We start from the raw sequence: 23152 nt of genomic DNA, 5'->3' as shown, positions 1-23152 counted from the left end.
ATTTCGTTTGGAATTTTAGAACCAAAGTTTTTAAGTTAAAATATTGATTTCATTTATTCAAGGGCTTACAACACGCCCCTGGAAATATATGGTGTTCGCATCGCGAATGACGAAGGCAAAGGGATGATCGGCCATGAGGAACGTAGAAAATCCCGCTCGATTTGTGACGGCCACAGCTGGGGATGATCATTGGGAACAGTGAGCATATAGGAGTCAACATTCAACGCTGATAACCAAATCTGTACTTACATGTGGCACCTGCGGCCTCCGCTCCCTCCTCGTTCACCTCCAGAAACGCCTTGTGCGAGACCTGGCTGACTTTGCCGCCTGACTTATCGGCGAACAAGCCGCTTAAGTCTGACTTGTCGGTGAAAAGCTCTCGGATGCCCAGCTTAAACAGAATCGAGCGTTAAAGTGGCACAACCGGGTGTTTCCTGGCGGAGTCTTACCTTCTCTAAGGTCTCTTTAAGCTCATCACGAAATTCGATTTTGAACTTGGGCAGCTTCAGATACACCTCCTTGGCATCCAGCGGTCTGGCGAAGCCAACGATCTTCTCTTCCAGGGCGCTCAGGCCCTCCACTTCTCGGGGCAGAAAGATAGTCATGGACAGGTTGGAGTTAAGGTACGGCAGCTCGATGACTTGGGCATCCAAGTCGCGGAAGTAGTTAGCCCTGAATGTTCCCATTTGCGCCATCATCTGGACGGGCACACTCTTGTTCGCAGTTACTTGGAAGGTGGAGGCTCTGGTCTTAGCTGGGTTAAACTTCGACTCCCACTGGCCCTTAAAGTAGATGGCGTTCACCAGCAAGGCCTTCACGTCGGACGTCATGCTGCCGGGATCGATCATGTCCTTGATTTTACCACTGGTCTGGTCCAGCACCCACTGGTTGATTCTCTCGGCCGCAACAGGACCATTTGCCAGACTGATGGACTCCGCCTCCGACTTGAAGGGCTCCCTCACAGCGAGGTTGTAGTTCTGATTCAGGCTGTACTGGTCGTTGACGTAGATGCGGTTCGCGAGCTTCAGTATGGGTCCCTCCTCCTGTCCCTGGAGCTCGTTGAGGAGAGCCCCGTACCTGGCTGCCACCGCCTCCTTGTCCTCCGATGGTAAACCCAATGCACTCTGCAGCTCCTGGGCTGTCGAGCCTCCTGCGCCCATGAAGACCATGCTAAGGATGGTCTCTATGGAGACGGGCGAGACGACGAGGTTCTGGTTTGTATGGCTCTTGGAAAGTAGCTGGTAGATCTCCTTGGAGGTCTGACATGCCACAGAAGTGACCCACAGGAGAAGGCCTAGTGTGGGAAAATGAATTATCAATTGGTTTGCAGCGTTCGGAAATTCTGTTCATGCATATTAAACTTGATATTTGTACTTTTACAGACTAAAGCAGATCGAATTCAACGAATGCTAATAGTCTTTGTAAGTTAAAAGTTAATGCCACAGCAATCATCATCTTCATATTGTTTTATTATTTTGTATGACTAACACAACAATTTAAATCATAAGTTATTATAGGTAATTTATTGCTTTGTATTTTAATTCACTGGCTATAAGCGATCGCCACTTACACAAGTAATACATTTGACCGTCTACAACGAACTCTTCCCCGAGATAAGTATCTCTGTAAACTGAGCGCCGAGTGCCAAGACGAGCTCATATATGCACTGGACATATATGTACCTACTGGCGATACTTCATTACGTTACTGAGAACTGCGCACACAGCTCTCTCGGATTGAAATCCAATGACGTCTAGTGGGATTTCATAGCTGAGTTCTATTCGGTCTCACTGCTGTTCTTAGACATTGTACATGCTGGCATCGGCACCTTCCCGTGACAAGCCCTCCTCTCCTGGTCCAGATCCAGACTTGGGGTTCGAGAATCGGCCGGCGAAGAACACGGCCTGCGGGTTTCGTATGTAAAAGACGAACGGGTGGTCCGCCTTGAAGAGCTTCTTGTTCATGTTGAGCATCATGGGCACTATCTTCATGACTGAGTGTGGGAATCAGAGTTGGGATTAGTATGAACAAGTATGAGTTGCAAGCAGCTGATTTCACTTACAACTGACTGCTGCTGCCTCCGATCCTGCCTCATTTACGTCGATGTAGCCGCGGTGCCTTGCTGCCGAGATTTTTTGGCCACTTCGCGAGGTAAAGAGACCGTCTAGTTTGGCCTTATCGCTGAAGACTTCCGTAATACCCAGCTGAGAATTAATATCAGACATTAAATTATTATTAAAAAAAAGCCACTTCTATCGGTTAATTGTATCTTACCTGATTAAGTACCTGCTTGAGGTCCACGTCGTACTCTATGCACATCCTGGGCAGAAAGATCTCGACATCCTGCAAGGTCAGAGCGGAGTCAATATCGGCTAGATCCAAGTTCTTGAGTTGCTGCTCTAACTCCTGCAGACCGTTTACTTCGTTGGGCAGCAGGATTAGCATGTGAATGTTTGAGTACTCATAGGGCAGTTGCACAGCTCGAGCCTTCAGCTGTGGCAGTTCGGCGAACCTGAACTTGTCCTCTTGGTACATCATGTTCACCTCCACACGAGTGTCCCGGTCCACGTGAAAATGGTCAATCGATGTGGTCTCAGGCATAAAGGGTTTCTGCCACTTTCCCTTGAAGTACAAGACGTTGATGAGCAAGGCGCTCGTTTCGTTGTTCACGGCATCCGATTGAAGCAGGTTGGTGATCTTGTGCTCCGTCTCCTGTTCCACCCAGTCGTTGATCAGCTGCGTAGCTCCCTCCGAATCGGCGAACCTCGTCGCCTCTGCCTTCGACTGGAAGAAGTCCACGGCGATCTCGTTGAACTCGGTAAGCAGTTCCAAGGAATCGTTGACGTACAATCTGTTCACGGACTTCAACACGGGTCCCCTGTCGCCGTAGTTGCAGCTCGTGCGCCAGAACTCTCCGAAGTTTAGGGCTATGTGATGGCGGTCTCCTGGTCCTAGCTGAAGCCCATTCCTTAGCTCCTCTGCCGTAGATCCGGATGCCCCCATAAATGCCAAGGTCAATGAACTTTGGACGGATGCTGGTGAGAAAACCGTATTGATGTGGGGGTCTTTGCTCTGCTGCAGGGCATCTTTGGTAATGACATCTATCAGATTTCGCGCGAACTGATTTCTACCTTCTTGGGGTTCGCTCATCTCAATCTGGGCAAAACAAATTTATGTTTTAATTTATATTTTTAAATACTTAAGTAAAAAAATCCAAAATCCCTTATGACGTATTAGACCTGCTACTAGGTGATACTATTTATTTCAAAATCATAATTCGCTATTATATTTTTAATAGAACCGATGTAAAAAGTAAAGTGAAATCAACTAGTATTACTTTCGTCATAACAAATTGCTTTATAGCAAACGACGCGATAGCAATTCATAGATAAAATAACGCACGTCACCTGATAAGGTTGTTGATGTTTATAGATATTTAAAATTTAACAATACCCTGCCCTATTTGGATTACTGCATATTTAGATTACCGTAACTTAGCCTACTAAGTAAGTTTCGGCATTTTTTTAGTTTACAAATCGTTGATCAATGGAACTATTCACTTCTCTATGCGCACTGATAAGCTATTTCGAATCGTCGAAACAGGTGAGGGCGTCGCTGACCCTATGGGTGCGCTGATAACTTACACCGGAAAAAACAATCTCACGGATACAATCGGAAGGCAGCCGGAGTAAGAGCGTGGTTCCCGTCAGACTGTGCGGAATTGACTAACGGCGGGAATCGCAGTGAGTCAGAACTGAACGAACTGCAACTCGATTAGATAAATTCCAAGAGAGTCTGAAGTGGCAAGTGCTCTCGGCGGAGAGCAGCTCCTGGCATACCAGAAATTGGAATGGGGTTGATAGCTCCTCTAGCTACTTATTAAAATATTTGCTCAAACTGTTGATAAGTCAATCCGAATATCTACTCTCACATTTTTTTCGAAAAATGAGTACTCACTGACTCTTCTATCGTAGAACAGAAGTGTTGGACGCATACTTAACATATTTAACCTGAGATCGCCTGCTTCCTTCATCATGAAAGATGCGGAGTTCGCACACGGCTTGGAACAATTCGCTATTTGTCTGCACGACCATTTGTGCCGGTCAAATCCTGGCCTAAACATCATCTACTCCCCATTGTCCATTCAGATCTCTGCGGCCATGCTGCGGATGGGAACGACGGAGGGATCGGTCACAGCTAAGGAGATGGACGACGGGCTCCAATTCGTCGGGTTAGATGCTCGGGAAGTAGCTGAAAGCTTTGGTGTCGTCCTCAAGTCCTATGACCAGTGCCCGGTTCTTAAAATGGCCAATGGTCTCTATGTTATGAAGGGTCTCCAAGTTGATGAGCAGTTTGGCCACATTCTAGAGCAGAAGTTTCTCTCCAAGCCAATGGAGATTGACTTTGGCAGCGAGCAGGCTGCCAGCATAATCAACAAATGGGTAGAGTCACAGACCAACAACCTGATCAAGGACATAATCGGTCCAAGAGTTCTAACCAAGGACTCGCGGCTGTGCCTCGTAAACGGTATTCACTTCAAGGGAGAGTGGTCAATCAGATTCAATGAAAGAGACACCCAAGAAGAGGATTTCTTCGGATCGGATAAACCTAGTAGAGTGAGAATGATGCACGTGTGCGAGAAGTTCTTTTTTGCCGTACTTCCCAAGTTCGAAGCCACTGCCCTCAGAATGAATTACAGTGCCTGTAATTTGGCCATGATCATTTTACTACCGGATGAAAAGTCGAATCTCACGAGCCTCGAAAAGAAACTCAGTGATATTTCCCTAGAGGCATTGTCATCGGCAATGAATCTGGAAAAAGTTGATGTGAAGATTCCCACCTTTACAGCCGAGTTCCAGCAAGAACTATCCCAGGTCTTCATGTCGGTTAGCTGAAATGGATTTGTTATTGAATTTTGATTATACCTGTATACGCAACCTGGCTACTCACAGATGGGCATGAACCGAATATTCAGTGGTCAGGCAGAGCTTGGAGGAATGCTGCAATCCGAGGAAAGCCTTTTTGTCTCCAAGATCGTCCACAAAGCATTCATCGAGGTTAACGAAGTGGGCACTGAAGCTGCAGCCGCAACGGGTGAGCCTGCAAGGAAAAGGGTTCCAAAAATATTTGAGTGAAAACATATCTCTACTTTTGACAATTTGACAGCCTCTTGTATGTAGTACTCCGGATATTCTTACGAATGTCCTACGATTTGCTAAGCAAGTCCCAGTAATAGAAATTTCACCCAAATATACATAAATTCTAATTAACTAATTTAAGCTTCTTGTTCAGCTGCGGTTGCCACATTTAGAAGCATGCCTGCGCGCGAGGTACCTCCAAAGGTATTCCACGCTAATAGACCTTTCTTCTATGCCATAAAGGACAACACTCATGGCCTTCTATTTGCCGGTCATTTTATCACTACCAATGATGAGAAACCTGAAAAATGTAACAGATGTATCTAAATGCATCGTCCTAAAATATCTTTGGCGTGCGAAAAAGTTAACGAATAAATTGTTAAACATTTTTCATTTGACACATTAAATGTGTAAGAATGATCTTAACATAAACATAAAATAAATCTGCCTTTGAAGGTATATAAATGATGGGTGCTTTTGGATTCTATTGACTCATTCTCCCCAAAACTTCTGGCAAAATATAGTAAACAAATTTAGGTAGGGAATGATTTCAGTTTCAGCTTTCCTCCGTTATCAGTGAACTGAAAAAATCCCATTATTTTCGAAGACAATAACAAGCTCAAACTGAGCTTTGACTGATAAGGGCGTAGAAAACCGTGTGGACCAGAAGTCAGGCCAGTCCATTACGTGCGCTTTGCAGTCTAGGTTTACTGTAAGGAAAACTACTGAATATGGATTATCGTTTGGTGCCATGTGGTAAGTTATCCGATAGTTTAAAAAACCAGTGAAAGAAAGAGCAATATGCATGTAAAGAGTGAAATCAATGAGAACACCGAATGCAGGCGAGAGAAAAACCCGTTTGGGAGCGCGAACTGAAGAGAAATCACTGTTGTGGGGGAATACATATGCATATGCGAGTATAAAAACAATGTGCGCTCGCTGAGAGAATTCAGTTGTTGCTCAAAGGCCACATCATAAAAGTCGAGGGCGGTAGCCGGTTAATAGAAAAGAAATCAATTTACACACTCGAAGCCGCTGGTGAAAAACTGAGTACCAGCAGTTGGAGCAGGCAGTTAATTACCCTTTCCGATAATCGAGCTAGTGAATCCCCGGCGAAACGGCCAACCCGAGAGATATAGTGAACACCGTTTGTGGAGGTGACTCATCAGTACACTGCAATTACATAAATTTATGAAATCGAGCACACCTCATCCACGGTCGATTTGGATACTTACAGCTTGCTGGTTGCTCCCCCTGCTCGGCCTAGCCCTCTCCCCGTTTCCACCGGTCCATTCGGCTGACGTCACCATGGCCGACGCCGCCCACCAGGAGTTCGCCCGCCGGCTGGCCCTTTTCTCTATCAACGTGTACGGCAAGCTGTCGCCGCAGAAGCCCGGCGAGAACATCGTCTTCTCGCCCTTTTCCATCCAGACCTGTGCGGCGATGGCCAGGCTGGGTGCAGAAAAGGAGACGGCTACTCAGCTGGACCAGGGACTGGGTTTGGCCTCCAGCGACCCAGAGCAAATCGCACAGAGTTTCCACCAGGTGCTGGCCGCCTACCAGGACAGCCAGATCCTGCGCATCGCCAACAAGATTTTCGTGATGGATGGCTACCAGCTGCGCCAGGAGTTTGACCAGCTGTTATCCAAGCAGTTCCTCTCGGCGGCTCAGAGCGTGGACTTTTCCAAAAATGTCCAAGCAGCGGCAACCATCAACAATTGGGTTGAGCAGCGGACCAACCACCTGATCAAGGATCTTGTGCCGGCTAGTGTATTGAACTCCGCCTCGCGACTGGTCCTTGTGAACGCCATTCACTTCAAGGGCGCCTGGAAGCACCAGTTCAGTAAACACTTAACCCGCCCGGACACCTTTCACCTGGATGGCGAGCGGACCATTCAGGTTTCGATGATGAGCTTAAAGGAGAGTTTCCGCTATGCCGATCTGCCGGCGCTAGATGCCACGGCCCTGGAACTGCCCTACAAGGACTCAGACCTCTCTATGCTGATCGTTCTGCCCAAAACCAAGACCGGTCTGCCCGCCCTGGAGGAGAAGTTGCGCCTTACGACCCTCTCGCAGATCACGCAGGCGTTGTACGAAACAAAGGTGGCGCTCAAATTGCCCAGGTTCAAGGCAGAGTTCCAAGTGGAGTTGTCTGAGGTTTTCCAGAAGGTGAGCTTTACTTTTGACACATAAGTAAAGAAATGGATTTCATGTTACCTTAAACGTCCTCCAGCTGGGCATGTCAAGGATGTTCTCCGATCAGGCTGAATTCGGAAAAATGCTACAAAGTCCGGAGCCATTGAAAGTGTCAGCCATCATACACAAGGCCTTCATAGAAGTAAACGAGGAGGGAACGGAGGCTGCTGCCGCCACGGGTAAGTGGTCAAAGTCATTCGTATTTTGGCATCCATCATCCTGTGCATGTCCCATTTGTTCATCCGTGTCTGTCTTGTCTTCTTCCCATCCTGCAGGCATGGCGGTGCGTAGGAAGCGCGCTATTATGTCGCTTGAGGAACCAATTGAGTTCCTTGCCGACCATCCTTTCACTTATGTCCTTGTGCATCAGAAGGATCTGCCATTGTTTTGGGGCTCAGTTGTGCGGCTAGAGGAAAATACCTCCGCCTCCAGCGAGCATGATGAGCTGTGATTGGTACCTGATTCTTTGGCAAAACAATAAAGACAGCTATTTATTTACAACGGAATTCAAGAATTTGTCTGAAGCTTTGGGATAATCCGTAATTGGTCAAAAAAAAAGAAAATCCATTGATCTGCATACCTGGGTTAGCATACGTCACTCATCTGCTCCATTACCTGTTCGGCCCACCTACTAATTCGAGTTATTTAACCCTTGAGCTACGACTTTTGATGTTCATTTGCAGGAATGGTCATGTGCTACGCCACCATGCTCACGTTCGAACCACAGCCCGTCCAATTCCATGTCCAGCATCCATTTAACTATTACATTATTAATAAGGATTCTACTATTTTGTTTGCGGGAAGAATCAACAAGTTTTGAAGATAGCACTCCATCAAAATACACCAATCACAACCGTTGAACTGAATTTCAATGTAATCCCAATTCGCAGGTATGGTCATAAGCCTTACTTCGCTGCCCATGCCGAAGCCGGATCCGATACGTTTCCATGTCGACCATCCATTTACATTTTACATCCTTAACAAGGACTCAACCGCTCTCTTCGCTGGCAGCATAAAGAAACTCTAAATAAGCAAACATACTAACACCAATCCACAATGTTACTCGAGGGTCTCTTATTCATTTAACGTGCAGGTGGGTCAGTCCTATATTGCTGGCTTGTCGAGCATATTCAGCTTTTACCTTGTCTGTAAGGATATACAAAACATTAGTCTGTGCGCAATTGATGATCTTATATATACACTTAATACTTTTGTACTAACCAAGCATGTGGCCTCAATAAAGTCTAAAAGCAAATGTCTAAAAGTCTGCATCGTTTTCATGGTTCCTCCTCAGTATGGCGGGTGATGGGCGTGGCTGCCTTCAATCGCAAACGCTTCATCGCCAACCATCCCTTTGCTTTCTACGTGAAGAACCATTTCGATCTGCCGATATTCACTGGGCGCTACTTGGGTTAGGCAATAGGAAGCTGAAAGATGAGAAAAATTGAAGTTCAATAAAATAAAATAAACGGCACCCACTTAATAGCTGTGATTTTGTCAAGTCGAAGTAATTTATAGAAATATCTTTGGAAAACGCAGCCAAGCTTGACGGTGTAGCACGCTATCGCTAAATTGGTAAGACAAATCGAGCAAAGATTCGGAATAGTTGATCTTTAAGTGTTAGACCAAACACACGCAACATGCTCCGCTGGTTGGAAATAGGTGTTCTTTCAGCCATATTGTCTGTGGGAGAAGGACACTTTTTATCTGGCTCGTTCAATTGTAAGTAATGTGAACTTAATCCTATATCTAGCTATATCAGGGAAAGTTGCGTGCGCAGTAACTCTCTACAGACACATGCCTGCCCTGTACAAACTTGATGACTACGATCTCTGTCTGGATAATCAAGCTGGCACTTACTGTTTGGTGTACGTCGAGATTTTACCCAATGCTAGCTCTGCTCTGTGGCACCAAATCGACCAAGTTTCACAGGACTCAAAGCACCGTTTTCGTCATGATCGCGTCTTTAGGGGCGTGTGTCTGGAGAACTGCAAGCCAAGTATCAATAACTTATCCGAATTCGAGAAAGAAGAAATCCTGGATAAGGAACTTATATCCTACTACGACAAGGTACACCGTCGGGATGAAACGAATTCGGATAGGGATCTATTTTATAAAGAGGTTGTGAAAGGCTGTCTAAACCATAAGTTCAGTGAGAAGTTTTCACTCAGGACTCGCAGCCTTATCGAGTATTGTGTCTCTGCCTCGGATAAGGACTTGAAGCTGGGTAAGTAGGGCTAAGATTATTGATGACAAGCTATAGTTGCACCTTCTAAAAACTTTGCACTATACAGTTATTGTACTGGTATTTCCTGATTTTGTTATTTGAAGCACTGCGTAAAGTTTATTCCCTCAGATTTGCTTGACTTGACGTTTTATGGTATTCTGGTAGTTATATTGTTTATAACTTTGTGTTCGTCTTTCCTCGACTATCGACTGAGAAAGATGAGCTCGCAAAAATCAGAAGGCTTTTATCGAGAACCACTAAAGGATCGCCGTAAGTGGATATGAGCTACAGGACTAGACATCCCTTAAGTTGATTTCGGTTTGCCTCCAGGACAGCGACTCCTTACATCCTTCTCAGTGGTACGAAATTATCATCGGTTGGTTGAGCCCTATAACTCAGATTTCTCGCGTGATGTGAGCTTTTTCGACGGGTTTCGGGTGATCGGCGTATTTGTAGTGATCTTGGGCCACACGCTTATGGTCTTTATGACTGTTCCAATAGAAAATCCGGAGTTCTACGAACAGTTCCTTTTCCGGTTTGAGACTTCAATATTCCAGAACGGTAGCCTTGTCATCCAGATATTTTTTGTTATGAGCGGCTTCCTTCTCTACGTGAACTTCACCAAACGCCAACAGGTTCAACCCAAGACTGGCACGCTTGAGTGCATTGCTGTGTACTTTCGTGTGTTTTCCTACAGATACTTTAGACTTCTGCCATCGCTTCTCGCTCTCATCCTGTTCAATGGAACCCTGCTGGTGCGACTTCAAAACGGCCCCTTTTGGCGACATCTTACGGAGGCGGAGCGGGTCTTCTGTCGCTCCAACTGGTGGAAGAACGTGTTTTTCGTGACCAACCACATGCTGGAAGACAGTGTACGTTACTTAAACAATTCTTTGGTATTTCAGAGAGGATAACTTGAGTTTAAGCCCGTTAGTAATCACCATATCCCTCCAATTTGCATTGTAGTGCTCCCATCAGACCTGGTACCTAGGTGCAGACATGCAGCTATTCGAGCTCTTTCTTATTGTAATTATTATAACCAAGAAGTGAGTCACCTGCCCTTTTTGGAGTATTACAAAAATACCTCTGTGCTTTTAGGCATCCCAAGCTGACAAGGGCAATCTACACAACTCTTTTAGCACTTGCCTTTGCAGTGCCTGCCGTACTGACCTACGTTCTCGAGCTGGATGGTATCTACCATATTCGTCCGGAGTAGGTTTTTATAAATTGTAATCCATTTCTCAGTCTATGATAAGTGAATGTCCCTAGAACATATCGCTACTTGTACTTCCGACACTCCGACACATTTTACCAAATGTATCCGCCCTTTTACACCAATTTGGGAGGCTACCTGTTTGGTTTTCTGTGCGGTCATTTTTACCTTAGGCAGCGTTCTGGAAAAGTACAACTCCTAGGCCACTTTAAGTACGATCTGGCCATGTGGCTGCTTGTGCTAGCCACGTTGGGAGTCCTTTTCTCCGGCTACATCTTCATTCGACAGGACTTTGCGAAGCCATCGCTATGGCTAGCCTTGTATGCGGGCATCCACAAGATATTGTGGGTGCTAATATGCGCAGGATTCGTGGTCCTCATGTGCTGCAAGGTTGGAGGTGGGTTAATAAACAGATTTAAATGATAGTCACTGAGTCACTCACAATTTTACGGCAGGCATTGCCTACGATTTCTGCACATTGCCGGCGTTTCGGCCTTTGGCAAGAATCTCATTTCAGTCGTTTCTCTGGCACATTGTCGTCCTGAGAACAGTGGCAGGATATTTTAGACAACCGGTCTACATCTCCAGCTTCTACCTGGTAATATTGTTAACTTATTTACGTACATTTATGTGCGCTTTTGGTCCAATTGCTTTTATCTCCATTTCAGCTATGCAATGTGTTGAGTGTGTTCATACTCACTCAAGTCGTGGCTGCGCTGGTGGCGGTGTTGCTAGAATATCCTTTTGTAGAGGTGCTGCGATGCTTTATAAAGCCAGAGAAAGGTATACACATTCCGCACTTGAAGAAATTCTAGCTAAATTCAAAAAATTTCAGGTTCGGAAGAAGTCGGTCCGGAAATTCAAATGAGACCCGCGCAGTCAGCTGTTTAGGGCTACCATATTCCGCACCAGGGATGCACGCGGTCACCGACAGACAATGTTGCTATGTTTTAGCGATTTTAGTTTGTTCCGACAGCTGTGCTGGTACATAAATAAAAAATATTTTACTGTAAGATGAATGAATGGATTTAGATAAGCAGCGCATAGAAATTAAATACTAATAGTTATTGAACAAGCAATTATATTAACTTAAGTGGTCCGTTTATTACCTTAAAATTAAAATTGTCCAACTGGGAGCCTTTAGCCCGAAACAAATACTAGCTGTATCTAGCTAGTTCCATGGCAGTTTCGGACCAGGTGGCAACGCCAGGCGAATGAACGCAGCGCCCGGTGAACGTGAACGCGAACTGCGCTGATATCAACAACTCGCCTCGAACAACAGTGTCGAACTTGCTCTTAGATGCTCAGCGCGCTCTCGTCGGCATTTTGTACTCGTCCCGTCTTTCTGCTGACTGAAAAGTCTGAAAAGAAGTGCCTTAAGTTCCCAGCCGGAGTCGTGTGCAAAATCTCTAGTTGAATCCCGCTGAATGCGCTGGCCCCAGTGAGTGGAGTGATATATAAAGTGAGTGGTGGTATTTTGGTTTCTTGCGGCCGCTTCTGTGCGGCACATTAAATGTCAAGCAAAAGCAAAGCGGTTGCAATGAATCACAGCGGTATTTTTGCGGATAGGAGTATTTCGGCTCGGTGTCAGCTGAAGCTGCGCATTTTCCAGTTGACGTTGCGAGTGGTCGATGCAAATGCGGCGCTTAAGTAATGAACGCGCGTATTACAAAATCATTAAAAATCACGGTAAAAAATAAGTGCGACAGCCGCCTTGCGACCATACGTGTGTGTGCGTGTGAGTCTGTGTGCGCCGAGTGTGGCGTGCGTGCGCTGGTGTGCGTGCTTTCTTGTGCGAGCGGAGCGGCGAACGCAGTGCATGTGAAGAGTACCGCTATAAAAGTTTTGCCATCTGCTCTCCCGCTCGCTCACCGTGTTATATGAGTCCAACACCCAAAAAAGGGAATAAAGAGAGCGAAGCAGCAGCGTCTTTGGCAGCGCCAGTGCCGAAAAACGTTGCAAAAACGAGCGAAAGAAATCAAACAACTCGCAGTCGAATTTGTTGTTTCGCACTTGATTGTATTAATTGTTTTTTTCTGGTATTTGTTTTATCTTCCTTGCGTTGCGCTGTAATTTGTGTGGCTTTTCCTTTCCGGCTCTCACTTGTTTACGCTGCGCGAGAGCGTGAGAGCGGGGAAGAGTGGTCGAGTGCGGGAGAAAGGAAAAGGGGGAGAGAGTGTGCCAATTGTTGCTGGTGGAAGCAACAAGTTACAAGGAACGGCGAAGGGGGGTGTGCTTTCAAAGGGCGCCAAAATGAGGTGACATTTGAAATTTCGGAATATTGGCTAGCCATAAACGTGGCTTCCAGTGGGCCCGAGCCCACAATTACGGTTCATTTCGTGCGTGCGAGCGAGAGCAAGTGTGAAAAACAAGCGACCTCCAGAGGTGTCTTCGAAAGTGCGCGCGAGCGAGCGAGAGAGCGCACAGCATACGCCCCCACGCACAGCTATTTCGGTTGCTCCCCAAATGGGTTAAGCAGCGAAACTTAGCCAACACCAATTAGTGACAAAAATATGAGAAATGCACTGGAATGAAGCACACACACACACATTCGAGTCCGACCGCTGATCGCGTTTATGCGTCAGCCAATGTCGCGATTACTCGGCGACCAACAGCTGTTCGGCCACGATCGCAAAACAGGCGCACGTATGAACGCCAGTTGGCTGGCAACGGACACGCCAATTGGCGGCAATAACTCCGAAAAGAACTAGGAAGCAAGTAATTTCGGGAAGCCACCATTTAAATACTCTTTCGGATACTGAAGTTGGAATCTTACAGTCCACCCACTTATATTAAATTAAAAAATGATCATCATATATAGACTTGGAACCTAAAAATTTAGATCGCTAACAGTGTTCGAAGTAAAAACAATATTATATGAGATTTAAGTGTTCTTTTGCTCTAATAATTCTTTAGAAAACCCAAAACCTTAATTTAGAATTCAATCATTTTCAACATTACCTTTTAATTTTCCTGGTCATTGCTGAATTCGAGAAAAATATCTTTTGAAACGTGAATCTGACATTGGAATGCCTATTTTGACACCTACATAGTTAGGGTATATATCTGGATAAATTAACTTTTACTTGACTGCACCTAAAATAAAATCAACCTTGATTTTAAGCCATTTAAGCACCAGTTTACATTAGTTACGTATTTTTCTTGAATTAATGGCAAACATACATATACCAAAGTAAAGAAAATAATTTCTTGAATTTTGAAAGCTTTTCTAACACCAATGATTTAAGTTTTTCTAGACGTAAGAAAAGTTTTCTATGTTCAATTTCTTGTCTTTATGGCGTTGAGGAATAGAAGTGATTTTCTGAAATACAGGGATAATTTTTTCTCAGTGATTCACGTATTAATCAGGTAGAAATCGGATTACCTGGAATACGCGTTTGAAGCTTTAGTTAGGCATCGAATGTGTAGTTCTTAAAAGGGAAAGGTACTTTTACTCGCCCATTGAGTGCCAAACAAAATCCATGTACTTTGAATTTCTAGGGTGCACAGGCATCCACAATTGCCGCCCAGTCTGACTAAGCGCAAATGGAAAAAATAGCAACGGATGGCGCGCAGAGCGGGGGGAGCTGGGGAGAAAAAGAACGAGCGGCAATTAAGACAGCAACAAAAGCCAGCGCCACTTGCGACGGCGAGGGGAGGTGTTGGGTGTCGGGTGGGGCACTGCATATGCATGTGGTTAATTTTAGCAGCAGAGTTCCACTTTCACTCGCACAGCGACGACACCCACTGTGCTGCAAGCCAGTGAGTCTGCCGCGACACTTGCGCGCTTTTTGTCAAAAACTTTGGCTAATCGCCGTCAGGCACGCACACTCTGCAATCAGTTTGATGAACCTTCAACACACAGACGCACGTGTGTGTATGGGCATGTATATGCGCTGCACAACCAATGACGTTGCGCCTGCATCAATGACATCATCATCATCGCCATCAACCTCTCCATCCAGTCGAGTCGAGTTGAGATGAGACGAACGGCGAAAGTTTCCAGTGCAGCCGACAACCGATAAACAGCCTCTTATCAGGGGTGACTCATGCATGTGGCATTGATCATTGGCCAGCTGATTAGGTGTCGCTGCAGCTGTGCACAGGAAGAAAAGATACCACGAGTTAATCAAAACCAAGCCGCGCAACGTTAACACATACATATGTATACAATGTATGACGCCGTATTGATAACACCTGACTAAGCTACAACTGGTCTGATATCTTCCTTCACATACCAAGACAAAGTTTTAATCTATCATTGTATAGTATTCATTTAATGTTAAACCACATACCTCGATGTAATTGTGGTGAAACGTTAAAGTAAGGAAAGCACTTGAGTTGAGGAAACTCATATCCTGAAACTCAATATCCTATAACGACACATAATAATAACCATTTAGTTTATGCAAGACTGGTTTTGTGCCCTAAGCTTTGGGAAAAGTTTCGAACTATCAGTTTTAGCTACTTAAATAGTTAAATCCGAAAACCATGATGGCATGTGGTGCTACACATTTAAGAGATTCTTTTTCGAGTGTACTTGGGGAATAGAGATGTCATTATAACGGGGCCCTTGTCGCCACAATTGGAGCAGTGTCCCACTCCATCGTCGCTTTATTTTTACCCAGGCACTGTTTTATTTTCGCTCACGCCCCATTGCACTGCTGCTGCTGGAAACTACTCGTACTACGCCTAATTGACTGCACACCCAAGTCACTCGAGGAGTGCCGGTGCGGGGAGGGGTGTCGAGTGGGGGACCCACGGCGTTTTAGTCACGCCGCCGGGAACAAGAACAACACGACGGCATTTGTTAGCAATTAGAAGTGGCCGGTGAACACAACGTGTCGACAAAGCGGCAAGATTTGCAATCAAGCATTAAGTCAATTCGCGTCCAATCCCCGATCGCTGGACCATCGCATTCGCATCAATTCAGCGACGGTTGCATCTCGCGCGATTTCAACACAAATGGCTGCAGGGCCCCACAACAGCCCCATTGTCAAATGGTTAACGTGATTACAAGACAGTCGCTGCTGAAAGTTGGTTGACACCCGCTGGTTAAGTGGCATGCGGATTAGTTGGTTACTTTTCAATAATGATTCAGCAACAGTCTGTTTCTAATTCTGGCAGCCAACTCCAAGACCTTTTTCAAACGGAATTTTATTAATTCTAATTATACTATAAAATTCATTATGTAATTGAAACCCATTTCACATACCTTTTATTTATAGAGAAGTTTATCCTGTTTCGCTGAAAACGATGCAACGTTTCCAACTCTATGAAGAATATATTCCTGATCAGAATCGCAGTTTATAGGTAATTTCTGAGTGGAGTCAAGCGAATTTTTAGAAAAAAAGAAAAACACTACTGAACAATTTAAGAAACTAGTAACGATCGCATCTTTGACATCTGTTATGAAGAAATATAATATTATATTTAAACACAATAACTATGTACATTGCGGACTTCCATCCACTGTGGGATTTTAAGATCCGGTACTAACTTTAACCTTTGCCTTAATTTCCTTTCGATTATCTTCTGAAACAGCCTTACATGTGTGGCCCACTGTAATGAATGGAATGCAATGTGATGCTGGGTACTCAATCACACCACCCGCATCATGGGCGTCGGGAATGAGTTCTTATGAGATTTTCCTTTCTTCAGAGATTTTCTTGAACCCACTTCCGTTAATCGCTGACTTTTGCAGTCTCTTCGCCGCCGATTAAACCACCGGCAACGGTCAAGTTGACTTGACGCGCAGAAGAGGCCACTTTTTTTTGGTCCTTACGAGCGGAATTGCCAATGCAATTATGATCGAGCGGGATGGTGGGAGTGGGTGGGGGTGGCCCGGCTATGATAACTCAGGCATGGCAGGTGCCAGCGATGCCAACGAAATAAATAAACACATCAAATGCGATTTACAACGCTGCTTTGAGCATCGTGCGCTGTGTTTGTATATGAAAATTTCATTTCGCCTAAGATGATTTAATTTTCTATTAATAAGTTTGACCTTCAGCCGCGAAACAAAAATTTTCCCGCCTGCAAACGAAGGTGTTTGGCATATAAACACATAAATAACAACGCATACACACGCCGCAAATATATGTATGTAGATAGATATATTCCGGGTACAGCGCTTTGGAGTATTTTCCAGTTGGTGGCGAACATTTCGGCGTCGTCTTGGACTACATAGGCGTAGCACTTAACATTATCTCTGTGGTGTTTAGCCAACTCCGAGCTGATATTTCCTTATCAGTGGAGAGGCCATGTCGATACCCACACCCAACCAAGAACAAAAGCCCTCCGGTGCTCACCTTGTGGCCAAAAACAGACAGCGTAGAAAGTAATCAATTCTGGGGTCTGCTTTGGGGCCAGTTTAAAGGGGTCAATGACAAAGTTTAGTGCTTGCAATAAATATGAATATCTTTGAGCAAAACAAAACGAAGCAACGAGGCAAAAGAGGCAAACAATTTAATGGCACTTTTCTGATTAAAAACGAAAGCTGTTCGGAGTCGAAGTTAGTCAGCCTGCCGGCCGGGCTCGACCCAACCCAGAAATGAATTCAGCCTCAAACACGTAGCTATCTAGAAGTCTCCCGGATTGTTAGGTATATGTTTGGGCCTGCGGGATCGGTTTGCTCAGCCATAACTCACGTGTTGGAAGGCTACTCATTGCTGGAGTGGCTATTTCGGCGTTATGATGATGTCATCTGAAAAAAAGGGGTATGGAAAACTGATAGTTCGACACGTTCCGGCTGGCGCTTCATTAACGAGAGTGGAGCCGATTGTGGCAGGTGCCAAGTGGCAGGTGAAAGCGTTCTAGGCGCCTCCCCCCGTTTCCGGCGCTTTTAGTCGCCAACATTAGTGATGCCATAAGCAATTTGATGCAACCTCTCGCGGACAAAGTCGGCGCGTCAATAGCGAGCTGCGAATGGAAAGCTCATTGATTTTCGCAACAAGCGAAATTAGCATATGCAAATTTATTGAACTAATCGAGGCTGCGAAGCGCGGTGAAAGAAAAACGCGTTAAGCTAACACATAAGTGAGCGAAGCTGAAAGCGAATAGCATTGCGATTCGGTCGGTGTATGCGTCGCTCATAACTCGGATAAGGCCAAGATCACGATTTTCAGGTCTCATAGAATGTGTAGGAAACACAACCTATCAAATGAGTTTTCAAATCTCTGCCAAAACGTAGGGATTTCATATCTCGTGTGTCAGGTGCGGAAAGAATACGGCTAAATGATTTCGCCCGATGACTTGTTATAAAGGGTGGAAAATACAAAACGGGTGTGCGTGAGAAATTCCCCTAAATTGCTAACTATCCTTTCTTTTCAGAGCTAGACGTAGAGAAACTCAGGACTGACCACTGACCCAAGCCACTGCAGCATCAAGATGTCGTTTCGCGTAGTGCGCAGCTCCAAGTTCCGCCACGTCTACGGACAGGCTCTGAAGCGGGAGCAGTGCTACGACAACATACGGGTATCCAAGTCCAGCTGGGACTCCACATTCTGCGCGGTGAATCCCAAGTTCCTGGCCATCATCGTGGAGTCGGCGGGCGGCGGAGCCTTCATCGTCCTGCCACACAACAAAGTGAGTGCCCCACCGGACCTATTATAGTTGCACTCGTCTACGTGCGTCTGCCCCAACGCGGCCAGCTTGGTGGGGTATTTTTAAACAAGACAATGGCCAACTATTTATAGCGCCCTTTTGGCATAAAGTTTGCGGCCATTTGCGGGCTTGTTGCCACGTCGCGAGTGACGTCGACGGATTTCGCATGACTCCACCCAATCTCACATGTGTTTATAAATAGTTATAGATTCTGCTACTACCGCGGCAGCGATCCTGCTAGCTGGCGCACTTTTGTAATTTGGCCAGCAGCCAACATGACAAACAAATCGTCTAATTTTAGAGAGAGGCGGAGGAGCAGCCAGTTAAATGAATACAAAAATGATATTCGGGCGAATCATTGCATCGAAATGCACACTCAGCTCGGCGACTTATTCCGCTAAAAACTAATTGTTTGTATTCCACTAAATTGCATTTTCAATCTCCAAATCTTTTGGCCATCCTGCCCCAGATTCAGCCTTTCGGACTTCTGTTTAGTTGTAGTTTTGCGCGCAGCTCCAGCAAATAGTGTGGGCGGCAGAAGCACCCCTTCCCCTAATCTTCCGATGCTCCTCTTTGGATGAAAACATATTAGGAAGCACACCGATGGTCGTTCCATTTGAAACAAATTTGTATGCAAAACGCGCGGCAGCCGATCGTTTTCTTCACTCTGACTTGACGGCTAAACAGTTGCCGCTTTTTTAAGTGACGATTTCTATGTGGAGCGGCTTTCACACGCCCTATTTTACTTACTTTATGGGCACTGGATGATGAGTGAGATCCATCTAGTCGCCAAGGTTGGACGCATGTGGCAAGTGTAGGAAAGAACAAGCACAAGTTCTTGAAAAAACCAAAATAGATTTACACTCATGGAAGCCTTCGAGAAACTTTTTGGAATGATACATTTTATGCAATACATCTATCGAAAGATGAAATTTGTGTAGCTCAATATAAGCGAGGAACAAAGAATATTATCTAATAATATCTAACAATGTTGAATTTGAAACATTTTACTATTACTATTTGTTATAATATGCTTCGAATTATGTAGATTTCGGTGGGAGCTATTCGGCATTCCAATTTTCTATAATTCTAGGGCCATATTCGGAAGCACTTGGCATGAAGTTTACAATTATAAATTGCCTGCTTGGCAGATTAGCGAACATAGCAGAAACGCGTGCAGTCGGAGTCGGCTATAAATAATAATTCAGGAATTGGGCTAATGGGTCGCGAGGTTGCAGTTTTGCGATGGTTGCTGCTCATGACTTAGTCGCCATCAATTATAAAAGTTTACTGTGGCGTATCGAGCTAATTGAAATTTAATGGACTCTTTCAGGTTGGTCGCATTGCGGCGGACCACCCTTTGGTGGGCGGTCACAAGGGTCCTGTGCTGGACATCGCCTGGTGCCCCCACAACGACAACGTGATCGCCTCCGGCTCAGAGGACTGTGTGGTCAAAGTGTGGCAGATTCCCGATGGCGGGCTCTCCCGAACACTTACCGAGCCCGTGGTCGACCTGGTTTTCCACCAGCGTCGCGTGGGTCTGGTGCTGTGGCACCCCTCTGCGCTCAACGTGCTGCTTACCGCCGGCTCCGATAACCAGGTGAGCTAATGCCAACACTCTTTCAGAAGCCAATGCTTATACTTCCTGTATTGCGAAGGTCGTGATTTGGAACGTGGGCACTGGTGAAATCCTCGTGCACATCGACTCCCACCCGGACATCGTTTACAGCGCCTGCTTCAACTGGGATGGCTCTAAGTTGGTCACCACCTGCAAGGATAAAAAGATCCGCATCTACGATCCGCGCACGGCCGAGCTGGAGAGCGAAGCCATGTGTCACGAGGGCTCCAAGGCCACGCGGGCCATTTTCCTACGTCACGGTCTGATCTTCACCACAGGCTTCAACCGCAGCTCGGAGCGTCAGTACTCCCTGCGCGCACCGGATGCCCTTAACGAACCCATTGTCATGGTGGAGCTGGACACGTCCAACGGCGTAATGTTCCCGCTTTACGACGCAGACACGAACATGATCTACTTGTGTGGAAAAGGTGACTCGGTCATTCGGTATTTCGAGGTTAGTACAAGTAAATCTAATACTATCTAATACATATAGTATCTAACCAATCTCTCATCGAACAGGTAACGCCCGAACCTCCTTTCGTGCACTACATAAACACGTTTCAGACTACAGAGCCGCAGCGTGGTATTGGTCTGATGCCCAAGCGAGGCTGTGATGTGACCACCTGCGAGGTCGCCAAGTTCTATCGCATGAACAACAACGGTCTGTGTCAGGTCATCTCGATGACTGTGCCGCGCAAATCCGATCTTTTCCAGGAGGATCTCTACCCCGATACGCTAGCGGAAGATGCTGCCATCACCGCGGAGGAGTGGATCGATGGCAAGGATGCGGATCCGATCACATTTTCGCTCAAAGTAAGTGGCTGGGGTGCAGAAGCAACTCCGACTTTTATTCCGTGTTGCGAATACAGCGCTCGCCGCCGATTGCGGCAACGGTTCGGCCACACTGCCAGCCATTCCGCCGGCGATAAGAGCGTACAAGATATAAGATATATATATCAGCATGTGGGCCAGCGGGGCTTGTCCACAGATGGCAATGCGGCTCGAAGTCGATGAGGCAGTCGCTGCCACTGTGGACGCCCCTTCTACAATGTATTCCAACGGCTTTTGCAGTTGCTTTTGTCTGCTAGCACAAGGACTCCAAGTGAGATACTTGTGCGTTCTGTTTAAAGCTTACTCCCTGCATTTGCCGGTGGCTACCTACCAGCGTGTGATGCCTGCGCTTGCTTTACTTACGTTTTTTCTGCGTTATCTACGTTTGTGCCTTGTCCGCCTAGCCACATTCCACTCCAACACACTGACTACAGTCCTCATTCTCTGTTGTACAATGTCCCTTGAGACGAGGCATCTTAAGAATGTTTCAGTGACGACCGGAGAAATTTAGAATACTCACAATGATCTAAAACGGTTTAGTATTCTAAATGTTAGCTAACTTATTAAAGTCTCCTATTGGATACAGTAACACGCCGCCGCACAAATGCACACTTGGCCCTAACACGCACGCGAATGCGCGTGGCGCTTGTCGTTGTGTTCATTGTTGCTTGTTGTGTTCTGAAACGAACAGATTTTCTTACCCGCCTAATCAGGATCGCGTTTCCATTGTACAGGGTGGCTACGTGTCCTCGTCGGTAAACAAATCGCTACCAGCGAAGAAGGCGGGCAACATCCTGAACAAGCCCAGAGGCGACAGCGCTAGCTCCGGTGCAACGAGCAGCAGCGCGGGCGGCGGCAACTTTGCGTCCGGAAACAACAATGAGGCTAGCGAAGGTGGACCGCCTGCAGCGGTCTTATCGGTGAGTACTTGCACTCCTGCAACGGTTCTATGACTAACTAATTGGTTAACTTCAAAAGGAAAAGGACCTGCGCACCATACAGGACGAGATCCGCAAACTCAAGGCGATCATCGTCAAGCAAGAGAACCGCATCCGCGCTCTGGAGGCCAAGGAGGACGCCCGCAACAAGAATGGAAGCGATGCTGCGCCAGCTTCAGCGGGAGCAGCCACGTCCGACGGCAAAGCCAGTGAAAGTGCCAATGACCATGCGTCCACATCAGCCGGAACGTCAAAGGACGAGGACTAGGTCTAGCAATGAAACTAGGACTGAACTGATAAAAATGGGCGGAATGGATTGGAGGAGAGACAGAGAACTGCTTGTAGAAGCTCGTAGCTATCGCTTAATTTCTCTATTGCAACATAACGTTTATTTCGTACGCGCTGAGGGCGAATTGAAAAAAGAACTTATTGTCTATTACCATTATGGTTTCGATTATTTATTTTTTATAATTTAATATTAGGTCCTTAACGAGCGAAATCAGTTGAGTGTGGCACAGATAGGGTTAGAGAAAGCCGAGCTAAACCATCGAACATAAGCGAGCAGAGCTGGACGCTTAACGTATAAAACATAACATAAAACTACATCCTGCCAAAAATATATAAAAACCTAACGAACTACCTACATTTTGCGCCAAAATCAAGCGGAGCGAAGGGCAGGCACTCGGCCCATCGATCGGCTTGTTGTGACGCAAGAATGAAATTGTTGTAAATTTAACAAAGGCAAATCATAGACTAAACCTCAATCACTTAAGAGTTAACACCTACCAACCAAATTTGTACGAGCTCCTTTCTGTAACGTCTGTATATTTGTACGTCCCGGAAGTTTTCATGACAATAGCTGATAGAATTGATACTGTTCATCCTAGCTGAGGCCCCCCTAATCAGTCACATTTCCCTGCAAATTGTCGTGTCAAACATAGCGAATTTAGTTAGAAAGTGATGGGGGTCATCGGACATAAATCGTTTTCGTAATCAAAATTTTCTTGTTCAAACTAATGATAAGCTGTATTTTGAAATAATAAGAGTAACAATAAATGCAACAAAATCAGAAAGAATATAAGAAACCAAACGAGACTATTTTTATAAAGATTTGTTAACTTTTCTTTTCTCTTATTTGATTTTACTTTCATTAGTTTTGTTTGAGAACTGAGGGCGAGAGCAGCGTCATTAAACACCTACCGATTTTGTAATTGACAACCATTGTAAAATGCAGACTATATACATATACATAAATACTCTATATACAAATAATTTACAATTTGATACGGAATAAAACAAAATACAATGCCAGAAGAACTTGCGTGCTGATAATGGAGGTCCTTCGAACCCAATTCTTTTGGTAATTTGTGCTCTTTTAGCAGCTCT

The 23152-nt window shown here is 45.6% G+C and overlaps 6 protein-coding genes across 19 annotated transcripts; 4 read left to right on the top strand and 2 right to left on the bottom strand.

The window, feature by feature from the left end:
• Positions 1-35: 35 nt before the first annotated feature.
• LOC6733286 (serine protease inhibitor 42Dd) lies at positions 36-1699 on the bottom strand. Its single transcript, XM_016167549.3, has 4 exons — positions 1571-1699; positions 450-1294; positions 250-391; positions 36-176 (listed from the first exon to the last, which is right to left on the bottom strand). The coding sequence occupies exons 1-4, from the start codon at positions 1581-1583 to the stop codon at positions 58-60; spliced, it is 1119 nt and encodes a 372-aa protein (XP_016026188.1). The 5' UTR covers positions 1584-1699; the 3' UTR covers positions 36-57.
• LOC6733285 (serine protease inhibitor 42Dd) lies at positions 1452-5092 on the bottom strand. 3 transcript variants are annotated; one of them, XM_039291371.2, is made up of 5 exons: positions 4951-5092; positions 4841-4891; positions 2275-3156; positions 2063-2204; positions 1452-1993 (listed from the first exon to the last, which is right to left on the bottom strand). In XM_039291371.2, the coding sequence occupies exons 2-5, from the start codon at positions 4880-4882 to the stop codon at positions 1800-1802; spliced, it is 1260 nt and encodes a 419-aa protein (XP_039147305.1). In that variant the 5' UTR covers positions 4883-4891; positions 4951-5092; the 3' UTR covers positions 1452-1799. The 3 variants fall into 3 exon arrangements, with proteins under 3 accessions (XP_039147305.1, XP_016026187.1, XP_016026186.1); XM_016167548.3 differs by lacking the exons at positions 4841-4891; positions 4951-5092 and adding an exon at positions 3645-3753; XM_016167547.3 differs by lacking the exons at positions 4841-4891; positions 4951-5092 and adding an exon at positions 3408-3461.
• On the top strand, positions 3925-5639 carry LOC6733284 (ovalbumin-related protein X). 2 transcript variants are annotated; one of them, XM_002080311.4, is made up of 3 exons: positions 3925-4886; positions 4953-5094; positions 5293-5639. In XM_002080311.4, exons 1-3 carry the CDS (start codon positions 4035-4037, stop codon positions 5463-5465), a joined length of 1167 nt encoding a protein of 388 aa, XP_002080347.1. In that variant the 5' UTR covers positions 3925-4034; the 3' UTR covers positions 5466-5639. The 2 variants fall into 2 exon arrangements, with proteins under 2 accessions (XP_002080347.1, XP_016026185.1); XM_016167406.3 differs by lacking the exon at positions 5293-5639 and having other exon boundaries at positions 3925-4882; positions 4953-5091.
• Positions 5640-5786: 147 nt separating this feature from the next.
• On the top strand, positions 5787-8808 carry LOC6733283 (serine protease inhibitor 42Dd). 9 transcript variants are annotated; one of them, XM_016167408.2, is made up of 4 exons: positions 5787-5894; positions 6376-7307; positions 7372-7513; positions 8629-8808. In XM_016167408.2, exons 1-4 carry the CDS (start codon positions 5870-5872, stop codon positions 8748-8750), a joined length of 1221 nt encoding a protein of 406 aa, XP_016026180.1. In that variant the 5' UTR covers positions 5787-5869; the 3' UTR covers positions 8751-8808. The 9 variants fall into 9 exon arrangements, with proteins under 9 accessions (XP_016026180.1, XP_016026179.1, XP_016026182.1 ...); XM_016167407.2 differs by lacking the exon at positions 8629-8808 and adding an exon at positions 8225-8598; XM_016167410.3 differs by lacking the exon at positions 8629-8808 and adding an exon at positions 8018-8341.
• Positions 8809-8900: 92 nt separating this feature from the next.
• LOC6733281 (nose resistant to fluoxetine protein 6) lies at positions 8901-11810 on the top strand. Its single transcript, XM_016167413.3, has 10 exons — positions 8901-9056; positions 9115-9561; positions 9691-9831; positions 9892-10433; positions 10528-10607; positions 10660-10773; positions 10831-11171; positions 11230-11372; positions 11443-11557; positions 11610-11810. Exons 1-10 carry the CDS (start codon positions 8975-8977, stop codon positions 11663-11665), a joined length of 2061 nt encoding a protein of 686 aa, XP_016026178.1. The 5' UTR covers positions 8901-8974; the 3' UTR covers positions 11666-11810.
• A 197-nt stretch (positions 11811-12007) lies between these two features.
• On the top strand, positions 12008-22864 carry LOC6733280 (coronin-1C-A). Of its 3 annotated transcripts, none has more exons than XM_016167417.3 (7): positions 12008-12236; positions 18107-18361; positions 19713-19979; positions 20038-20451; positions 20517-20810; positions 21542-21748; positions 21807-22864. In XM_016167417.3, exons 2-7 carry the CDS (start codon positions 18164-18166, stop codon positions 22032-22034), a joined length of 1608 nt encoding a protein of 535 aa, XP_016026175.1. In that variant the 5' UTR covers positions 12008-12236; positions 18107-18163; the 3' UTR covers positions 22035-22864. The 3 variants fall into 3 exon arrangements, with proteins under 3 accessions (XP_016026175.1, XP_016026173.1, XP_016026174.1); XM_016167415.3 differs by having other exon boundaries at positions 12009-12236; positions 21563-21748; XM_016167416.3 differs by lacking the exon at positions 12008-12236 and adding an exon at positions 18022-18040.
• The last annotated feature ends 288 nt before the right edge of the window (positions 22865-23152 follow it).

This window comes from Drosophila simulans, chromosome 2R (assembly GCF_016746395.2).
Source record: "Drosophila simulans strain w501 chromosome 2R, Prin_Dsim_3.1, whole genome shotgun sequence".
Taxonomy (NCBI): Eukaryota; Metazoa; Arthropoda; class Insecta; order Diptera; family Drosophilidae; genus Drosophila; species Drosophila simulans.
This window is presented reverse-complemented; position numbering and strand designations above follow the sequence as displayed.